The sequence below is a fragment of the Euleptes europaea genome, chromosome 9, assembly GCF_029931775.1.
Source record: "Euleptes europaea isolate rEulEur1 chromosome 9, rEulEur1.hap1, whole genome shotgun sequence".
Classification (NCBI taxonomy): Eukaryota; Metazoa; Chordata; class Lepidosauria; order Squamata; family Sphaerodactylidae; genus Euleptes; species Euleptes europaea.
In genome coordinates this window covers 89114575-89132207 of record NC_079320.1, presented here as the reverse complement: position 1 = coordinate 89132207, position 17633 = coordinate 89114575, and the positions used below count along the sequence as shown (strand labels likewise).

The following is a 17633-nucleotide window of genomic DNA, read 5'->3' as shown; positions in this document are numbered from 1 at the left end:
TGTCGACCGGCGATGATTGCCCTCCCTGACGGTGCTTGGACTGTACCTCTGCTGTAATCAACGAGGAAGGTGCAGGGTGAGAAAATAAAAATTCACAGTTCTCAGGTTGAACTCTGTATAGGTTCTCCACCTTGCGGGCTGTGCACGGAATGGAGGATGGCTTTTCCCAAACCTTCTTGGCCATGTCCATGAAGTCCGTGAGTATCGGGAAAGCAACCGTGGTAGGAGCTTCTGAATATAGTGCAGAGAGGATCTTCTCCTTCGGTTTGGGGTTGGAGGGGCGAATGGTGATCTCCAGCGCATTAGCCATTCTAAGCATCTGGTCAGAGAATGAACGGGCATCATCTGTGGGTGAGGATGTAGAAGCGTCGCCCACCACATCATCTAGTGGGGAATGACTAGAATAAGTATCAGAGCCTAACTCTGAATAGTACGACCTAGACCCATGCTCTGAGTCGGTGTCGCTGTCCTGATTCGAAAAATGTGGCTCTCTCCGAGAAGCAGAGGGCTGAGTTGGGGCCTGGGTCGGTGCTGGAGGCCATGGACCCGCTGGAATCTGAGGAGGGAACCACTGCGGGTACATACTATAAGCTGGCCACTGCTGTTGTGATACCGCAGGAGGCCACTGGGTGTGTTGAGACGGCCAATGAGGAGGCCACCAGGGTTGTGGCGGTTGAGGCTGCTGAGTCGGAACCGAAGGCCCCGGAGCCGAAGCAGATGCCACTTGCGTCGGAACCAAGGTATCTGTCCCTTCGATCTGTAGGGCGTCCCCAATAGAGAGGTCAGGGAGGTCTAGTTCCGACTCGGAATCGAGCCCTACGATGGGCGAGGGCGTCCGAGGAGGAGGGGGTGTAGAGAGTCCCTCCATTAATACCGATTCAGCCGCGGTCGAAACCGAGGGCCTCGGAGCCGAGGGTTGAAGAACCTTGGGACCGCGTCCCTCGACGCTATGACTTTCCAAGTGCTTGGTCTTAGCCTTTGATTTCTTATGCGTCGGTTCCGATGAAGTCTTTTTACGCGCCGGTTCCGAAGCCGATCTCTTCTCCTTAGTTTCAGGGGACCGAGATGACTTTCTCTTTGAACTCGAGGTCGGAACCGAGCGGACGGAACCAACAGACTCGGCCCTGGGGGTGTGCTCTCGCGCGGCCGATAGAGACGAAGCCGGCAAATCAGAGCAGGTGAGGGCTTTCTTATACAACGCAGCCTGCAGACGCGCGGCCCTATTAGAGCGAGCCGTTGGCGTGAATTGTACACAAATCTTGCAGGAGCCCACCTTGTGCCCTTCCCCCAGACATAGGACACAAAGGGCATGGTCATCAGTTTTTGACATTTTAGAGTTGCATTGCGAGCATCTCTTAAACAGGGCGGTTTGCGCCATCACCGCAGCCGCGGTAAACAGTTATTTGGGGATGAAAAAACTCACGATACAACTGGTAGTTATGAAGAGCGAAGCTTTGAAGAACCTTCCTTACAGGCGGCAAAGAAAGAACTGAGGGATAGGGGGCGCCGACCTCCGACGTGGCGTCGCTTTGGCGGGAAAGCGCGCGCATGCGCGGAGCAGTCGGCGCCCCCTATCGTGTACATAGAAGCTATAGAAATCTTCCGATGGCTGGCCTGCGCGTGCGCAGTCCCAATGTGGGACTGCACAGAAGACCGAAGACGAACAGTTTTTTCTACATCTCATCGCCTTGCAAGCAAGCTTTACAGCTTACAGGCGAAGAGATATCGGGTTTCCAACACCAAGGAGCACCTTTCCTGGGTAGACGAGTGTGCACCAGGATTGAATCACATCGTTCTACAGGATTAGTGGCAACCCCAGGATTCCTGGGTAGATTTTCCTAATTTGGGTTTTGTACCTTCTCAGACACATTATGTCATATGATTTATCTGTATATGTTGTATGCCTTATCTTTACACTGATTGTGTTGTTATTTCAGACTATTGGATTATAGAGATTGCACCTTTATATCATTTATTTGTGTTAATAGACTTTGTTGTTCAGCCATCAGTGCTTTTGGTTGTTTTTGAAATTTCCATTATTAGCACGAGGTATTTTTTGAATTCTTAACCTTCAGGTGGTAGCTGGAGATCTCCTGCTATTACAACTGATCTCCAGGTGACAGAGATCAGTTCCCCTGGAGAAAATGGCCACTTTGGCAATTGGACTCTATGGCATTATACCCCACTGAAGTCCCTCCCCTCCCCAAACCCTGCCCTCCTCAGGCTCCACCCCCAAAATCTCCAGGTATTTCTCAACCTGGAGCTGGCAACCCTAATCCCTGCTGTTGTAAACCAGAAGGCAGGACAGTGAGAACTCTGCCTTTACCCCGCAGCACAGGATATGACAACGGCACTTGGCATCCCGAATGTCTGTGGCCACCTTGACTAATGATGTGCAGAATTATTACGGCAAGTGAGAGGTCTGCTCAGTGGTGGGGATGGCAGGGAAGTTGGGAGGTGGGCAAGAATGTTCACCATGAACTCTTGGGATTGCTCGTTTCCGCTGTCGGTTCAGTTCCTCCCTTCCAAAGTCCAGCACGGCCACTACGTAGAGTGTCCAGGCAGCAGCTGTGTGGACTTGCCACTGACCTTGCTGACACTTTCTCCAGTCCATAATTCTAACGATAACCACGGCCCAACGCAAGGCCTGTTGCATTTTAAACAGACTGGCAATCTTTGCCTTTCGAAAGTTCAAACAGAGAAAAAGGTTCACCTAATTCTGCAGCTGATTCTAGCGGAGCCTGTCTGTGAAAAGGCAGGGGAAGGTGCACCGCAGCACTCAGCTCCGCCACAAACTGCTGCTCCGCTCTCTGAAAGCAAAAGACAGGAACAGAACTGTGAGGATCCTCCAATTCCAAGATCCTGGTTCAATGGCTTTACCCATATATATATTGTATTTAATTTGGTATATCTAAGTTTGGACAGGCTCCCAAGTTTGTTCCAAATCGCTCTGCTGGGGCTTTCTCTCCCACAGACATTTGGATGCGGTTCTCCTCCTTTCTTGCTCCAATGGCAGCTCTGAGCCTGATTTCTGTAGCAGCCAGCAGGTTTTCTAGGCAGGTTTCTATGTGAAAATCATTGCCAGTCCAGCAAAGTGTCTTTGGCTTCCCAGCTTTTTCAGATGCTGCAGCCATACTCCAAACGACAGCTAAGAAATGGCCCGAGGGCCACGGGGAAGCTCAGTGGTCTTAAGGTACCCAAAGCCATTTGGAAGCAGAAGATGAGCTGTGGGGGGGGGGGAGGCTTGGGGCTGTCTACAGGGAACACTGTTTGGCAAATGCAAAAAGGGGCATGAGGGGGAAATAAACATATTCTAATTATTTTGGATTGTCTCATCATAACTTTCTATTCCTTGGCTCCACCATCAACCAAAAGGGAGACTGCAGCCAAGAAATTAGAAGGAGATTGAGACTGGGAAGGGCAGCCATGAAGGAGCTAAAATATATTTTGAAGTGTAAGGATGTGTCACTGGCCACCAAGACTAGATTAATTCTTGCCATCGTATTCCCTGTTACTATGTATGGGTGTGAAAGCTGGACAGTGAAGAAAGCTGATAGGAAGAAAATAGATTCCTTTGAAATGTGGTGTTGGAGGAGAGTGTTACGGATTCCGTGGACTGCCAAAAAAACAAATCAGTGGGTTATAGATCAAATCAAGCCTGAACTGACCCTAGAAGCTAAAATGACTCAACTGAGGCTGTCGTATTTTGGTCACGTCATGAGATGACAAGAGTCACTGGAAAAGACAATCATGCTAGGAAAAGTTGAGGGCAGCAGGAAAAGAGGAAGACCCAACAAGAGATGGATTGATTCAATAAAGGAAGCCACTGCCTTCAATTTGCAAGATCTGAACAAGGCTGTCAAAGATAGGACATTTTGGAGGACTTTCATTCATAGGGTCGCCATGAGTTGGAAGCGACTTGACGGCACTTAACACACACAATTATTTTGGATCCAGGTTGTTTCTCCAAATGCCACAGCAGTGGCTTACAACAGTTTGGGAGGACAGGGAAACTACAAAAAGCACAACAGTAAAGTTGTGCAAACAAAACAGCATGCAGACAACAGCAGAACCCCCAAGCCACCCCATGGTCAACCAGACATTTAAATCTGGGGCCTAACACTGAGATGGAGACTGTACAAAGTGTCCTGCGCTCCCCCTGGTGTGTCTCAGAGCCGGCTGTCAAAGCTGGCTTTCATCCAACCCTTCCCTTTCTGCCCCCAAGTTACCATTAGCTGGTTCTCTAGCTGCGTCTCCAGGTTGCTCAGGCACAACATCTTCTGCTTCAGGGAAGCTAAGCGGCCCTGTTGCTGGACATCAAACCAAGCCCAAACCCTCTTTGGCTTCCATGGTGTTCTGGCAAAACAAAGCAGGACAATTAGACCTGCTGGAGGTTCCTTTAAAGATGGATTTTGTTTTCAAGTCACATAAATTCATAGATAATTCACCAGGAGAGAACACCAACTGTGCCCAGGCGACAAGAAGAGTATCAGCCTGTGTGCGCTTAAGCAGTAGTGGTTTCTAGCAACACTCAAACTGCTCTAGTTGGACCTCTTTGTGCCTCCCAAAGGGAACTGTATTCAACAGAGTATTTTCATGGACGGTCTGTCTATCCAGAGTGCGAGAAAGCCCACTCTTTGTGGGCAGAAATCCTTCCAGCCTCCCATCTACGGAAATGTTCTGTTGGATCCAATCCACTGCATGCGACAAAACACACACACACTGGAATAACAACGGCTGGTGGAAATCGTGTTCACTGTGTTTGCATGCACACACCCAGAGCTGAATAAACTAATATTGAGCAATGTTGCTATAGTTGCTTTCATTATTACAATGGCAATAACTAATAAGGGCCTTTCATTTTTTTCACCAGCTAAGAAATGAATGAGCCTCCCTACTAATTACAGTATACATTTCCTTAAAAGTAACTAAAAAGGAATTTACATGTTTAATTCTGATAAATTCATGATGGATCAGAAATCAGCTGTTTCCGACTCACATTTATCAGGTAAAACCATCCTTTAAAAAAAACACCATATTTAACTGCTGATTATAAGAGTCTCATTAAATGTTTTTTTCCCCATTTCGCATTTAATGATGATTTAACATTGCAAATAAACACAAGCCATTCTGAGCATTTTGGCATGCATATTAATTTGGGAACAAACATTCCTTCAATGACAAGCAAAAAAGAGATGCAAAGAACACAGTTTCTGAAGCTTGCTTCAATCTTTCAAACATCAAAGTGCCACCAAATCATATAAAGCAATATGACTGCTTCCTCTCACCTTTTCCAGCCAGCAGGTGAAGTATCCGGAGGGTCTGGCCAGTGTTCTGGCTCACAATCCCACTTCTTTTCATGTCTTTGGCATTCAATCCTCTCTGTTAAAATATCACTTCTGTAAAGCCTCCTGCCTGCATTCACATAGCTTGTAACAAGCACTTTATGCCACAAATTGTAACAGACTGTTAATTTAGATTTCTTATCAGCACAACACAGCACACATCCAATCAAGTCTTTAAAGCTCCCGCAGAGCTCTAATACAGCTCCTTTATAAGCCTGCTGAGTATACTTCTGGAAATGTAATTAAAAACTCTATAGAGCTATTTATTAAAAATTATTATTAAAACCCACATTTCCGGGATAATTAGATGTATGCAAATGCCAGCAGCTTCTTAAAGTCTGCTCACAACATGAACGGGGAAGCTGGTGTGGTGTCACGCTTAGAGTCTCTGACCAGGACCTGGGTTCAAATCCCCACACCACCATGAAAAGCTTGCTGTGCTTGCCCTCTCAGTCCAACCTGCTTTTCAGGGCTGGAATGGACAAGGGGGAACCGTGGAGATGGCTCTGAGCTCCATGGGGGATAAAAAACAGGCAGGACCCTGAGAACAAAACCCTGCCTGTCCTAAGATAATGCAGCTAGAAGCTGTTTCATGCATTATGTTCCTGAGGAGGTGTACAATGAAAACTCTTGGGATGTCTCTATCACTGGGGTTCAAAAACATTGCCTTCCCCAGCCTCTGCCCCATTCTCTGGCCAGCACTTGGGGTCAGGAACGAGACACAAACAACGATTAGATAAAGTTAGATAAAAATACGGGAATCCGAAAAGCAGGAGAAGGAGGGTGGATGGTGGTGGCATTTTACATCATGTTTTTCTGGTCAAGAACTGGAAAAAAACAACTTTTGGGACATGATATACAACGAGCTAAGGTTAATTCTACAACAAAATATCCCCAAAACCTCAGAGATGATGTTGTTAGGCATTAGACCAGACTATATTATAACACAACGAACCTTTTTACTCTATGCCACCACAGCTGCGAGAATGGTCTATGCAGCTAAATGGAAAATGACTGAAGTACCGGACAAAACTGATTGGATTCATAAAATGTTTGAACTAGCAGAAATGGCAAAATTGACTGAGTTAGTAAATCAAAAAGATAACGATGAATTTGTTAAGGAGTGGGAGACGTGGATTGTTTATTGTAAAATGAATTTAATGTGCAAAATGTTAAAGGTTATAACTTAGACTAATTCAACTTGTTATAAATTAAGTTAATTTTTTTGTTTTTACTTTCTTTCCTTTTTTAATAACTGTAGAAGGTTTTATACATTTTTTATAAAGAAATAGAAAATAATTGCTAAGAAGATAAGTCAGAGATAGAAGAAGGAAGAGGGGAAGTCAAAGTAGGGGAAGAAGATTGTTATATATGTTAGTTTTAACTGAGAATTAGGAAAGATTGAAAGGCAATGTTAATTGATGGTATCGAATGTATGAAAAAACAATAAAAAAATTTTTTTTAAAGAAGAACTGGAAAAAAGTCTGAAGAGGCAGGAAAGTCCCATTAACTACTTAAAGGAGACGGAGAGAGCTGCTTCAGACATGCAAATGAATGAGGTGGTAGCAAATGGGGTGGAACGGACTTCATCCCTTCCAGATGAACATCAGGGATTCCACTCGGAGTGTGCCTTTGCAAAAAGGGAACCAGCTCAACAAGAAGAAAGCCTCCACCCCCCTCTCTTTGCTTGCAGTATGAGATTTCTCCTTGCAGGGAGTTTTTAACCTAGGGGTGAATTCCAACGTGATCCTCCACAAACCTCCAGCCACCATCTGAAGTGGTGCAGAATGTCAGAATTCTTACCTCAGGTCTTTGCCATCTCATTTTCCTGCATGTGTGAACTGGGCCACACTTCCTTTTGAGTAAGCCCCATTGTACTCAGGGGGACTTAACTCCAAGTGAACATGCACAGGGGTGCACGTAAAGCATATTGCAGATACAAAGAGAGGCACAGTGGTGTAGTGGTTAGAGTACCAGACCAGCACCCCAATCTCTGCTCGGCCATGAAGGGTGACCTTGGCCCCCTGCCTTTCTCTCAGAGGAGGGGAGGGCCAAGTCTGCTGCCCTGAGATGTCTGGGGAAAGGTTGGGGTAAAAATGGGACTTTTGCTCACCAAGAAGGAAAGCCTGTATTTTACCAACACGATTTCTCTGAGATACGAACTGACCCACGTCGGAATCTCAACTTGTCAATTACTATTAAATCCAGATACAAATAAGAGCGGCTTTGCTCCTTTCAAGCGGCATACCCTGAAATGCGTTCCGTGCTGCGTCTTCATGACTCGCTTGGATCTTTGCCAGTTGCTCCAAGTAATTCTGCCGCAGCCGCTGGGCTCTGTGGCCGGGCCCGGGAACGTCCTCCACAGAGGCTTCCTTCAGCATCTCCTGCAAGGCACCCTGCAATTCACCCCGGCAGGAAACAAAAGCCAGTCAGCCCAAGGACGTCCTCTGTTGAGCTCTTTTGAGAAGGAAACCCATAATCAAGGACCATAATAACCCATAAGGAAGTGGGCTCACCCACTGGCACATCAGCCAAATTAATACGTGCCATCATGTGCCAACAGGGCCTTTCTGCTGTCTACGCTGGCCGTGAGAGACTCAAGAAACGTCAGTCAGCCAGAAGAAATTGCAGCATTCAGAAACCAGTGGGGGAACATTTTTAATCTTCCTGGACATGCTGTTGCAGATCTGAAAGCCACTGTTATACAAAAACACACGCACACTTCAGAGGGACTCTAGTGTGCAAAAGCGCTGAATCTGTCACCCTGGCTTAAATAGAGGCTGGAGTTTCCTTACTCACTATCATTTCTGATAGCTCAAGAGAACCCACATTTTCGAAACTTGCATTGGTCGATCTCATTGTGCTGTCTCATACCATAATCCTTTACTAACGTCATTTAATTTTCTTGCGCTTCAGACTGCAGCAGTTGCTTACCCTCCTTAATTACACTTCTGTTTATCTGAATCCCATGACACCTCTGATCTTTTTCACCATTTGCATTTCTCTATTTATATCCTCCTTTTCTCCCCAGTTTGGACTTAAAGTGGCTTTCAGATCGTCGCTCTCCCCTCCTCCATCTTCTCACAAAGCCCTGTGAGGTAGGCTGAGAGTTTCAAGGTCACCCAGCAAGCCTCCATGGAAGAAGTGGGGATTTGAACCTGAGTCATCCAGGATCCTAGTCCTCTGCTCTATCCACTACACCACCCTGACTCTCATTATGTGTAACATCATGTATAACAATGTGATTTGTTCCAGTCCCTCACACAGAGAATCACACCTGGAAGCCTCTTTCTGCCCCAACTTCTCCTGTTCCCCTCTCCCTTTCTGGTGTGAACCTAGCTTTAGATTTGACCAGCCCCCCCCCCCCATTTCTGAAGAGCAGCTGGTCACAGCAGTACCTTGACATCTTCTTCCCCATCGGTGTCATGCTTTGAAGCCAGTTGCCGAGCGTGCTGGACCAAGGCCTGGCCAACCACTTGCTGCATGTGCTGCTGTAGGAACTGAAGGCTCTCTCGGGTTTCTGTTATTAATTGCTGGTGGAACTCTAGTCTGGTCTGTTGCATCTCATTGCCCAGTTTCTCCTCCTCTTCAACAATGTGTAATCCCTTGTAAACAGAGAAAACCATCACTCCTCAAGCAAGCAACGGCCCCAGGGACTGTATGTCAGAGTCCGCGTGGGGTCGTCATCAACTCCAGAACTCGACCACAATGAAATTTGAGCTTCACTAAATGTCTTATCCATGTGTACATTGTTCTTCTGTCTTTGAACCAGTTTGCCAAAAACAATTTGTGTTATCTTTCTTGAAAGCCTCACTTAAAGATTTTTAGAGCTCGCCGCATGCTGAGAGGGGAAAGTACAACGGCACAGAGAAGACCCAAGAGAGACTGTTCCATAAGATCCAAGAAATCATCACCCCTTTGCCTTGAATCCGGGGTGAGAGTCTGGCAGATCATGGGAGGGGGGAACAAAGTTCTCCTTGCCCAAGTGTGAAGCTGCTCACTGTTCTCCACAGGTAGATGCAGCTCATCCTAACTGAGATGAGGAAGGTTACCCGAAGCTACAAAACAAACAAACGAAAAACAACTCCCAGTGTTCTTGTTTGTTGATCTAAATGTAGTGAAATGTTCTTATTTCAAGGGCTAAATTTAGCTCAAATAAATTGTCAACTGATTACCTGCATTCCTAATAGGAAATTAGGGTAGAAAGCAATGCTCTCTAAATATCCCAGGTATTCTCTAGGGCTACAGAACCCATATCAATGATGTGTTTTGACATATCTTTATTTATAGTACAGGCAGATGGTTCCTGGTTTTGTTTTGTTCCTTGTCAAGAGCAATCTATACAGTCACAAAATGTCATCTCATCACAGTAGAGGTTGGGTTTTGTTATAGCTAATATCCTGAATCAGATTTACATTTTTGGTCTAAATCAGGAGTGTCACGGCCCCTCACCCACAGCTTAGCAGCATCCTTCATTGGTTTATACGCTACACTAAAAAAAAAATCCTCAAGACAGGATCCTCAACAGCCTCAAGGGAGGGCATCTTGGCCATCTTCTGGGCATGGAGTCCCTGGGGGTGCGGTGGGGGAGGTAGTTGTGAATTTCCTGGCTTGTGCAGGGGGTTGGACTAGATGACCCTGGTGGTCCCTTCCAACTCTATGATTCTATGATCCTTTCAGCATGTGCAGAACCTGGTCATGAAGGATGATCCACTTCTGGAAGCCTTTTTCCATTTGACGATTGCCAGTGGCTATTAGCCAGGCCATCCAAGCAGCACGTCTTTACAGGTTACAGGTGGAAGCAGGGCTGCACTTCTGGCCACTGTTGGAATCAGCATACTGGGCCTTTGGTATGTTCTATGCAATACTGAATCAATGTTTCCTCTACTGTTCTTTGTTTTTACAAAGAACTTGTAAACTATCACCTCAACTATTTTTAGTAGCCCCTTTCTGAGTTGCATGCTCTCTTCTTGGACTCTTAGCCAATATATCTATTATCATATATTCTAATAGCAAAGTTCGTTAAATCGGAGGGTACTTAAAACCAGAGACTGGAGTGGTTAACAGACAAGACAGATCTTTCAGCAAACCTGAAAAATGCTTGCAGAACCCACTCAGTTCTGTGCTGTTGTGCAGAGGAAGGCTTTCCCTCCTTAGGAATTCTTTCCTCCCTGGAAAGGCTTGGTCACCTCTCCAGGTGCTTGCTCCCTGCGAAGGCCCACCCCACAATTTCACTACACAGCATCACGACCAGGACTTTCTAGGCCTAACAGAGGTGTCCTTGTGGCTCTGTCCTTCACTCTGGCACAACTGAGGGTGGAAAAGATCTTGCTGTTCTCTAAACCAGTTCTGTGTTTTAGAGATTTTGACAACCTTGTTATTCTGCCCAGATGGGCCTAGTGCAAACTTAGAAATCAGAGGAGAGCAAATGGGCCAGAACGAGTACCGTTTCCTTCAGCTGCTTCCACTGGCGTTCATCAAAGCAGTGAGAAGAGCTCTGCTGCAGCATCTGATGCTCCTTTAGCTCCAAAAGAAAGCTTCTCCTCCTGGACGTCCGCATGTGTGCAAGAACACTCAGAGCACTGTGTCGGAGTGCCAACCTCCTCAGGACAGACTGGAGCAAGGATTTGTGCTTCTGAGTTACATAGTTGGATGACCTGTGAAAAGATCACAGTTCATGAGTAGAGATTCAAAGAGATGCTGTCGAATGTAACAAGCATTGTTCAAAACTGAGTCTTGTTAAGGCACCTTTGGTCGGAGCCTTTGCTCCAGAACTTAGCAGGGTGCTGTGGGGTGAACTCAACCATCCTTCAAGTAGCCTTCCTGCGGCCCAAGGAATCTTCTTCCAACTTAAGGCGCTCTTCCTCCAACGGAAGACCCCCTTAGTTGGAGGAAGTCTCCTTAGATTGGAGAAAGGCTTCAAACCTGAGCCAAAAGGAAAGGTGGGGTATTAATATTTTAATAAATAAACAAATCAGCTATACAGAAGACGATGGAGGTACAGGCTTTAGAACAGGCGACATCTGCCCTCACTTCACATGGCCTTGCTTCTGTGCGAAGGGGGAAAAATTCTTTCACAGCTATGACTGTGTAAGCCAAGAAATGGAAAAGAAAACCAAGACAAAATAGTCCAAAAAGAGAACTAAATCTTAGCAGAGGAAGGAGAGCAGATTTGGTCATTAGTGATATGTCACTAATGGAAGAGGAGAGAAGGCACTGAGGATCTGGAGAGCACAGCCATCCATTCCAGGGCAGAAGAAGAAATCAAGCTAAATGCAATTAGACAATAAAAATGTAGGAGAGTTTGCTTTGAAGGCTGAAGGAATAGTGGAATATAAATACTATACATGGGGTATATCCTACTCCTGTCCTACCACTCCACTGAGCAAAGTTAATCAGTCAATCAATCAAAACATTTATACCCAATTTTTTCACTTTGGTTCATGTTCAAAGCTTCCTTTAAAGGCTAGTCACAGCTCTCGTAGAGCTCTCTCAGCCCCACCTACCAACTGTTTGTTGTGGGGAGGTAAATGGAAGGTGATTGTAAGCTGGTTTCATTCTTCCTTAAGTGGTAGAGAAAGTCGGCATATAAAAACCAACTCCTCTTCAAGCTTTTGGTCAGGTGTGCCATAAGACAATTTCAGGGTAGGATAGTTTGCCATCTGGAGGTACACTACAATGCACACCTAGGCAGTCATGCTGTGGAGTGGTTCTGACTTTACTGACCCTGGATTCAGGCAGCTGCCCAGCACTGAAGAAGCAGGCAGGAGTCTAGCCATTTTTTGGAAGGTTGTCTCCTTTTCCCCTTCTGGACTATGCCATATCACACTAGCCCTCTGGCTTCTTTCTTTCCTAGGGTGTCGGAAACTCCGGCTACTTACAGCACTTGGCGTGTTGTAATCTGGCCACCCACACCACAAATGAAAGATTCAGGTGCTTCCATTTCTCCCATCTATCCCCAACATGGGGACTACTGGTTGGTACCAAGCCCCAATGGCTTTGTCTGTGACTGCTTGGGGTACTACGGGAAGGGCCGCCCTCGGTAACTGCAAGGATGCACATTGTGTTTTGAACAGTTACAACTCTAATGTAAAAGTATACCTGGTTAGCTCTGCAAATCTTCTGCCTGCCGATCCCTTATAAGCTCCCGCAATACAGAACAGGTTATACAGATGTATTTATTTTAGAGTGCAATTTAGTTTTCTGGCTTAGAGGGCCACTTACGCCTTGTTCAGCCCACCCAATCTGGACGTCACGCACTGGATAATCTTCTCATTTGTCTCTGACAAACGCCTTTGCATCGCAGCAGAGATCGCACACTCTTCCATCCACAGCTGATTACGGGAAGAAGAGGGAAAAACTCTTTGGTAAAGTTGGTTCACAGCATTTTTCAAATTCAAACCTGACCCATTACAGGTGCAGTATTCTGACCAGACGTGTCAGAAAATGCCCCACGTAGTTTGGCCCCCCGTTTGCTGAAAAAACACGGGCAGGGACTTTTCTCCTCAGGGGAGGAAAGAGTAGTAAACATGTAATAAGAAATAAAGATGATCTTGTGCTGTACCTCCTGTTCTTGTCGTATTTGTTCTTGGAAGAACGTCCAAAGCTTTTGCCTGTAGCTCTCTGATTTCTCTAACTGCAGGGCCAAATCTTCCTGCTGTTCATCTTTCAGAAATTCACATTCTTTTAGTGGCAGACTAGTTAAAATGGGCAGAGTCTGAAGAAACAGCTGAACAACCAAATCCTCCAAACTACGAGAGTATCTACAATACAGTTTCTGAAATAAAGACACATTGTGATTTCAGAAGTTGGAATCCCTTTAGGTAACTTTTTAGCTATTTTCCTTCATCTTTCTTAGCAGGCTGTTTTCTGCTTTATAGCTGTTGAAACAGTTCATGTAGAACATGCTGCCCGCCTACTGAGTTAGACACTAGCTGTGCGTTTCTGGCCAGGAACTCAGCTCTCAAACATGACTGATTTGGATCAGGACCCTGGCAAGTGGTGAGGAGGGGCTTCTGCCTCCTGGTCTACCCTCTTTCCGAACTTGAAAAGGCCCTGAGGGGTGTTCTATTTGCCATGTTGGGGACTGCACATGTACTGTTAAGCCACATGTGTAGTTGCCAATGACACATGTAGCTCCCCCAGGGGCTGTCTTGAGTCAAGAAAGTGAGATGGAGGGAGAAGTCATGCCATGGTCCTGATCAGAACTGTGCCCTCCCCCACACTTGAGAACAGAGCTCCTAGTGGGGAACTGGCAGCTGATGTCTGACCAAAGGTTTTCATGGAGCACAAGAGTAGCAATAAAGGGGACCTTTTATCTTCTTTTAAGAAAGAAGGCGGGACTTCCGCCTGTCAAAAAATGCAGGGAGGTGGAACTTCCAGCTGGGTGTGTGCATTGGTGTGACCGTGAGTGGGGGAGGGGTGTGGCAAGCCTCTCTGCCTGCTACTGCTGCTTATCAGTGGCTATGCAGCAGAGTCTGTTTTTTTTACTGAGTGGCTGGCAGGCAGGGGTGTGTGGGGGCCCCCCTCTCTCTGTACAGGAGGGGGAAGAGGGGCTGGGCGGTTTTCCTTCAGTCAGGGGGGCTGTAAACCCCTCCCGAGTGGTTATTTCAAAGCATACCCCCTCCAGCCTGGAGATTCCCAAGCAAGTGGTTTTTTTGGACTAGGAGTGAGCCAGGAGTTTCTTTTCAGGAGGAGGGTGCTTATGCAGACGTCTTTTATAAGGGGTGAAAGCTATTCCCCCTCCCCACATCAGAAAAAAGAGCTGTTTTTAACCCAGGAGGGTTAAAAAAAAAAAGCGAGAGGAGAGAAGCCCACCACTTAGATTTTAAAACACAGGCTTTTCCAACAGACAGCTCACTGCATTCCACGCAAAAGAGGGTTGCTATCTCCAGACAAGACAGAGAAAGGGGTCTTGAGAGAGGCAGGCAGACAGGCAGGCAGGCTAAGCCTGATAGATTTTAAAACAGCCCCACGGTTCCCCAGCAAAAGAATGGCTGTGAATCCTCCAAACCTCCCCCAGCCGAAAAAGAGCTGCTTATCTCTGCCCAGGCTAGAGAGGAGAGAAGGACAGGTCTTATCTGTTCAGTACACAAAACACCACTGGGGTTTTTCCTACCATCGGGCTCTCTCTGCCTAGGCCTATACAACTTTTACAGACACACAGAGAGTGAGAGAGAAAGAGAGAAAGTTTTTCCTGAGAAGCTTTTTTAGCAGCCAGCCAGACAGAGAGAGACAGGCAGTCTGTGAGAGAGGCAGAGGTGAGAGTGCTCGTGCACTTTTCATAATTTAAGCAAGGAGCCAGACAGCTAGAGAGCCTGGCTTTTAGTCTCTGTTTTTAGTTTTTCAACCACATCTTACCCCTGCAGAGTCGTCCAGCGAAAAGAGAGTTTAAAAAACTGTGCTTCAGCCGTCTCTGCAGCGAAGAGGCGGAGTTGGGTCTTTGGGAAAGCCTCCGTTTTACCTGTCAGCTGATCCGGCTGTAAAAATTGATAGGCTGCTGGCAGACCATGTGCTCTCCATGGAGCATGAGATGGCAATTTTTTGCACAGAGGCATTTAGAAAAAAAAAGATAAGGGGTCTGGCAGTCAAGGGGGGGCTGCCCCCTAAAACTCCGCTCCTTTCTACCCCGTGTGCTTCAGACACCCCCGTCTGCTAGAAACTTTAAACGGGTGTAAGATGTTTGGTGAAAGATAAGGGAAAAGCTCCCTCAACCCTCCCCCTCCCTCCCTTCTCCCTCCACTCTTCCCCTCCCTCCCTGGGGGTGGAGAGCACATGGTCGCCAGCAGCCTATCAATTCTTACAGCCGGATCAGCTGACAGGTAAAAGTCTGCCTGCCTCTCTCAAGACCCCTTTCTCTGTCTTGTCTGGAGATAGCAACCCTCTTTTGCGTGGAATGCAGTGAGCTGTCTGTTGGAAAAGCCTGTGTTTTAAAATCTAAGTGGTGGGCTTCTCTCCTCTCGCTTTTTTTTTTTACCCTCCTGGGTTAAAAACAGTTCTTTTTTCTGATGTGGGGAGTGGGAATAGCTTTCACCCCTCATAAAAGACGTCTGCATAAGCACCCTCCTCCTGAAAAGAAACTCCTGGCTCACTCCTAGTCCAAAAAAACCACTTGCTTGAGAATCTCTAGGCTGGAGGGGGTATGCTTTGAAATAACCACTCGGGAGGGGTTTACAGCCCCCCCGACTGGGGGAAAACCGCCCAGCCCCTCTTCCCCCTCCTGTACAGAGAGAGGGGGGCCCCCACACACCCCTGCCTGCCAGCCACTCAGTAAAAAAAACAGACTCTGCTGCATAGCCACTGATAAGCAGCAGTAGCAGGCAGAGAGGCTTGCCACACCCCTCCCCCACTCACGGTCACACCAATGCACACACACAGCCGGAAGTTCCACCTCCCTGCATTTTTTGACAAGCGGAAGTCCCGCCTTCTTTCTTAAAAGAAGATAAAAGATCCCCTTTATTGCTACTACAAGTGTAAAACAGAGCATGCAGTTAGGCCCTATGGCTATACACACCTGTGTGAAATGCCTTCTGTCTCCAACAAAGGTTACATCAAAATAAATTACCTAGTTCTAACCAATTTCTTCCCCTTACCAATGAAGCTTCTATATGTATCACTCCACAAGGGTTAAAACCTGAAGAGATTGAAATTGGGCACCCTAAGATACCCAGACATGCAGAGCCTTCGATGTCTCAGGGACACTGAAAATTGAATGAGAGAGAGAGAGAGAGAGAGAGAGAGAGAGAGAAATGGCACCTTATAGAGGTCTCCCACAGCCTCAATGGTTTCACAATCACTCTCTTCTTCCAGCTTGCATCGTTCTTTTCTCTGCTGTTCTGACATTTCAAAATAAGCCTAAAGTTGAGAGAAGAAAACCCTATGAAGTCCCCCTCTTTAGGACAGCGGCAACCAGTCAGGAGGCCAGACACATATCCATGCTTACTGGAGCCCACTCCTAACCAGCTTCAGAACGGTGATGTATCTGTGCAACTTGCTGAGAGTTTAACCAGAATCCAGGCCAGCCACCCCTTCTTGCTGGGGTGGACCCTACCCCTATCTGACCACTCTGCTGAGCAAAGTTTGTGCATTTGTTTATTAAAATATTTACACCCCTTTTGATTCAAGTTTGAAGCCCTTCTCCAGTCTTTAGAGACTTCCTCCAAATTAAGTGACTCTTCCATTGGAAGAATCCTCCTTAGGCCAGAGGAAGGCTCCTTGGAGGATGGTTGGATCCAACCCATTGTGTATTTATTACAAGAGACTGATTCCAGTACTGCAGTTGCAAATGCTGTTCTCCTTAAAACCCAAACCCTTTTGACATTCAGCTGCAACAGACACAGATCACTGATGGCCAAATTCCATCGGGGGACAGACCGCCTGATGGATGTACTGATCTGGACAGGATCTGCTGCGACATCTGCCATTTTAGCAGGCATCTACTTACGTTCTCAGCAGAAAGGTCAAGCACAGGACTGGCAACGACAGGCCCCGCATCCAAGATGGTGAAAAACCAAACAAGGGCTGGTAAGAAAGAGAACTGCTGTCTCATAGCAGCCTGGAGAGCTCGGCTGATGTGGTGCTCTACTGAGGTTCTTTGGAGGCACCTTCAAAGCACATTGTTGGGCCTTGCTACTTTAATCCAATGAGTGTGGGTGTACGAATGGCTAGGAATTGCAGGAGGGGGGATTTGGAAATGCTCCAACCCCCAATCATACCTCCCTTGAGGATTCTATGAACACCTGGGGGGCTGAGTAGGCCATTTGTTCCTATCCCCCTGTTTCCTTGTAGCTGGCTCTCATCCATTTTCAACATCCCATACATCCTGGCAGATATTCAGTCCTCCTTAAGGGATTTTCCCCTCCCTATTTCTTTTGGCTATTTTAGAGCCTTATTTTTCTGCATAGCTGAGGAGTTTCCCAGACATGTACAAATCTCGACACACTGCAATCCGAAGGAGAGTTACTCCAGTCTAAGCCCATTCATATAAGTGAAATCAGATATGAATCACAGTGGTGTGTATCTGATTGACAGAAAGAAAATGAACAAAAAAAGAGTACTTGTGGGCGACTGAATATTTCAGAGGGCCGTGGTATATGTGGCAGTTCACCATGCCTGTCTATGTGCGAGCTGATGTACTCTACCAGATAATGGACTGATCCTCAAAAACCCTCTCCCAGCATACCTTACAAAGTCATTGTGACCAAGATAATGTGCACTAATCAAAACATCCCAAAATTGCTGTATAAACAGTGAGCAACTATTCTGTCGCTTCATGTCTTCTCACTTCAT

At 46.6% G+C, this 17633-nt stretch overlaps 1 protein-coding gene across 1 annotated transcript in view; it reads right to left on the bottom strand.

Annotated features, from left to right (window-relative positions):
• EVC (EvC ciliary complex subunit 1) overlaps positions 1-17633 on the bottom strand; it is a 51521-nt gene that overhangs the window by 6362 nt on the left and 27526 nt on the right. The window contains exons 11-18 of the mRNA XM_056855122.1: positions 16101-16199; positions 12910-13122; positions 12570-12679; positions 10792-11002; positions 8744-8950; positions 7594-7729; positions 5289-5382; positions 4230-4356 (exon numbers count right to left, since the gene is read on the bottom strand). Of these exons, the coding sequence (XP_056711100.1) occupies positions 4230-4356; positions 5289-5382; positions 7594-7729; positions 8744-8950; positions 10792-11002; positions 12570-12679; positions 12910-13122; positions 16101-16199 (1197 nt within the window). The remainder of the gene's footprint in view (positions 1-4229; positions 4357-5288; positions 5383-7593; positions 7730-8743; positions 8951-10791; positions 11003-12569; positions 12680-12909; positions 13123-16100; positions 16200-17633) is intronic.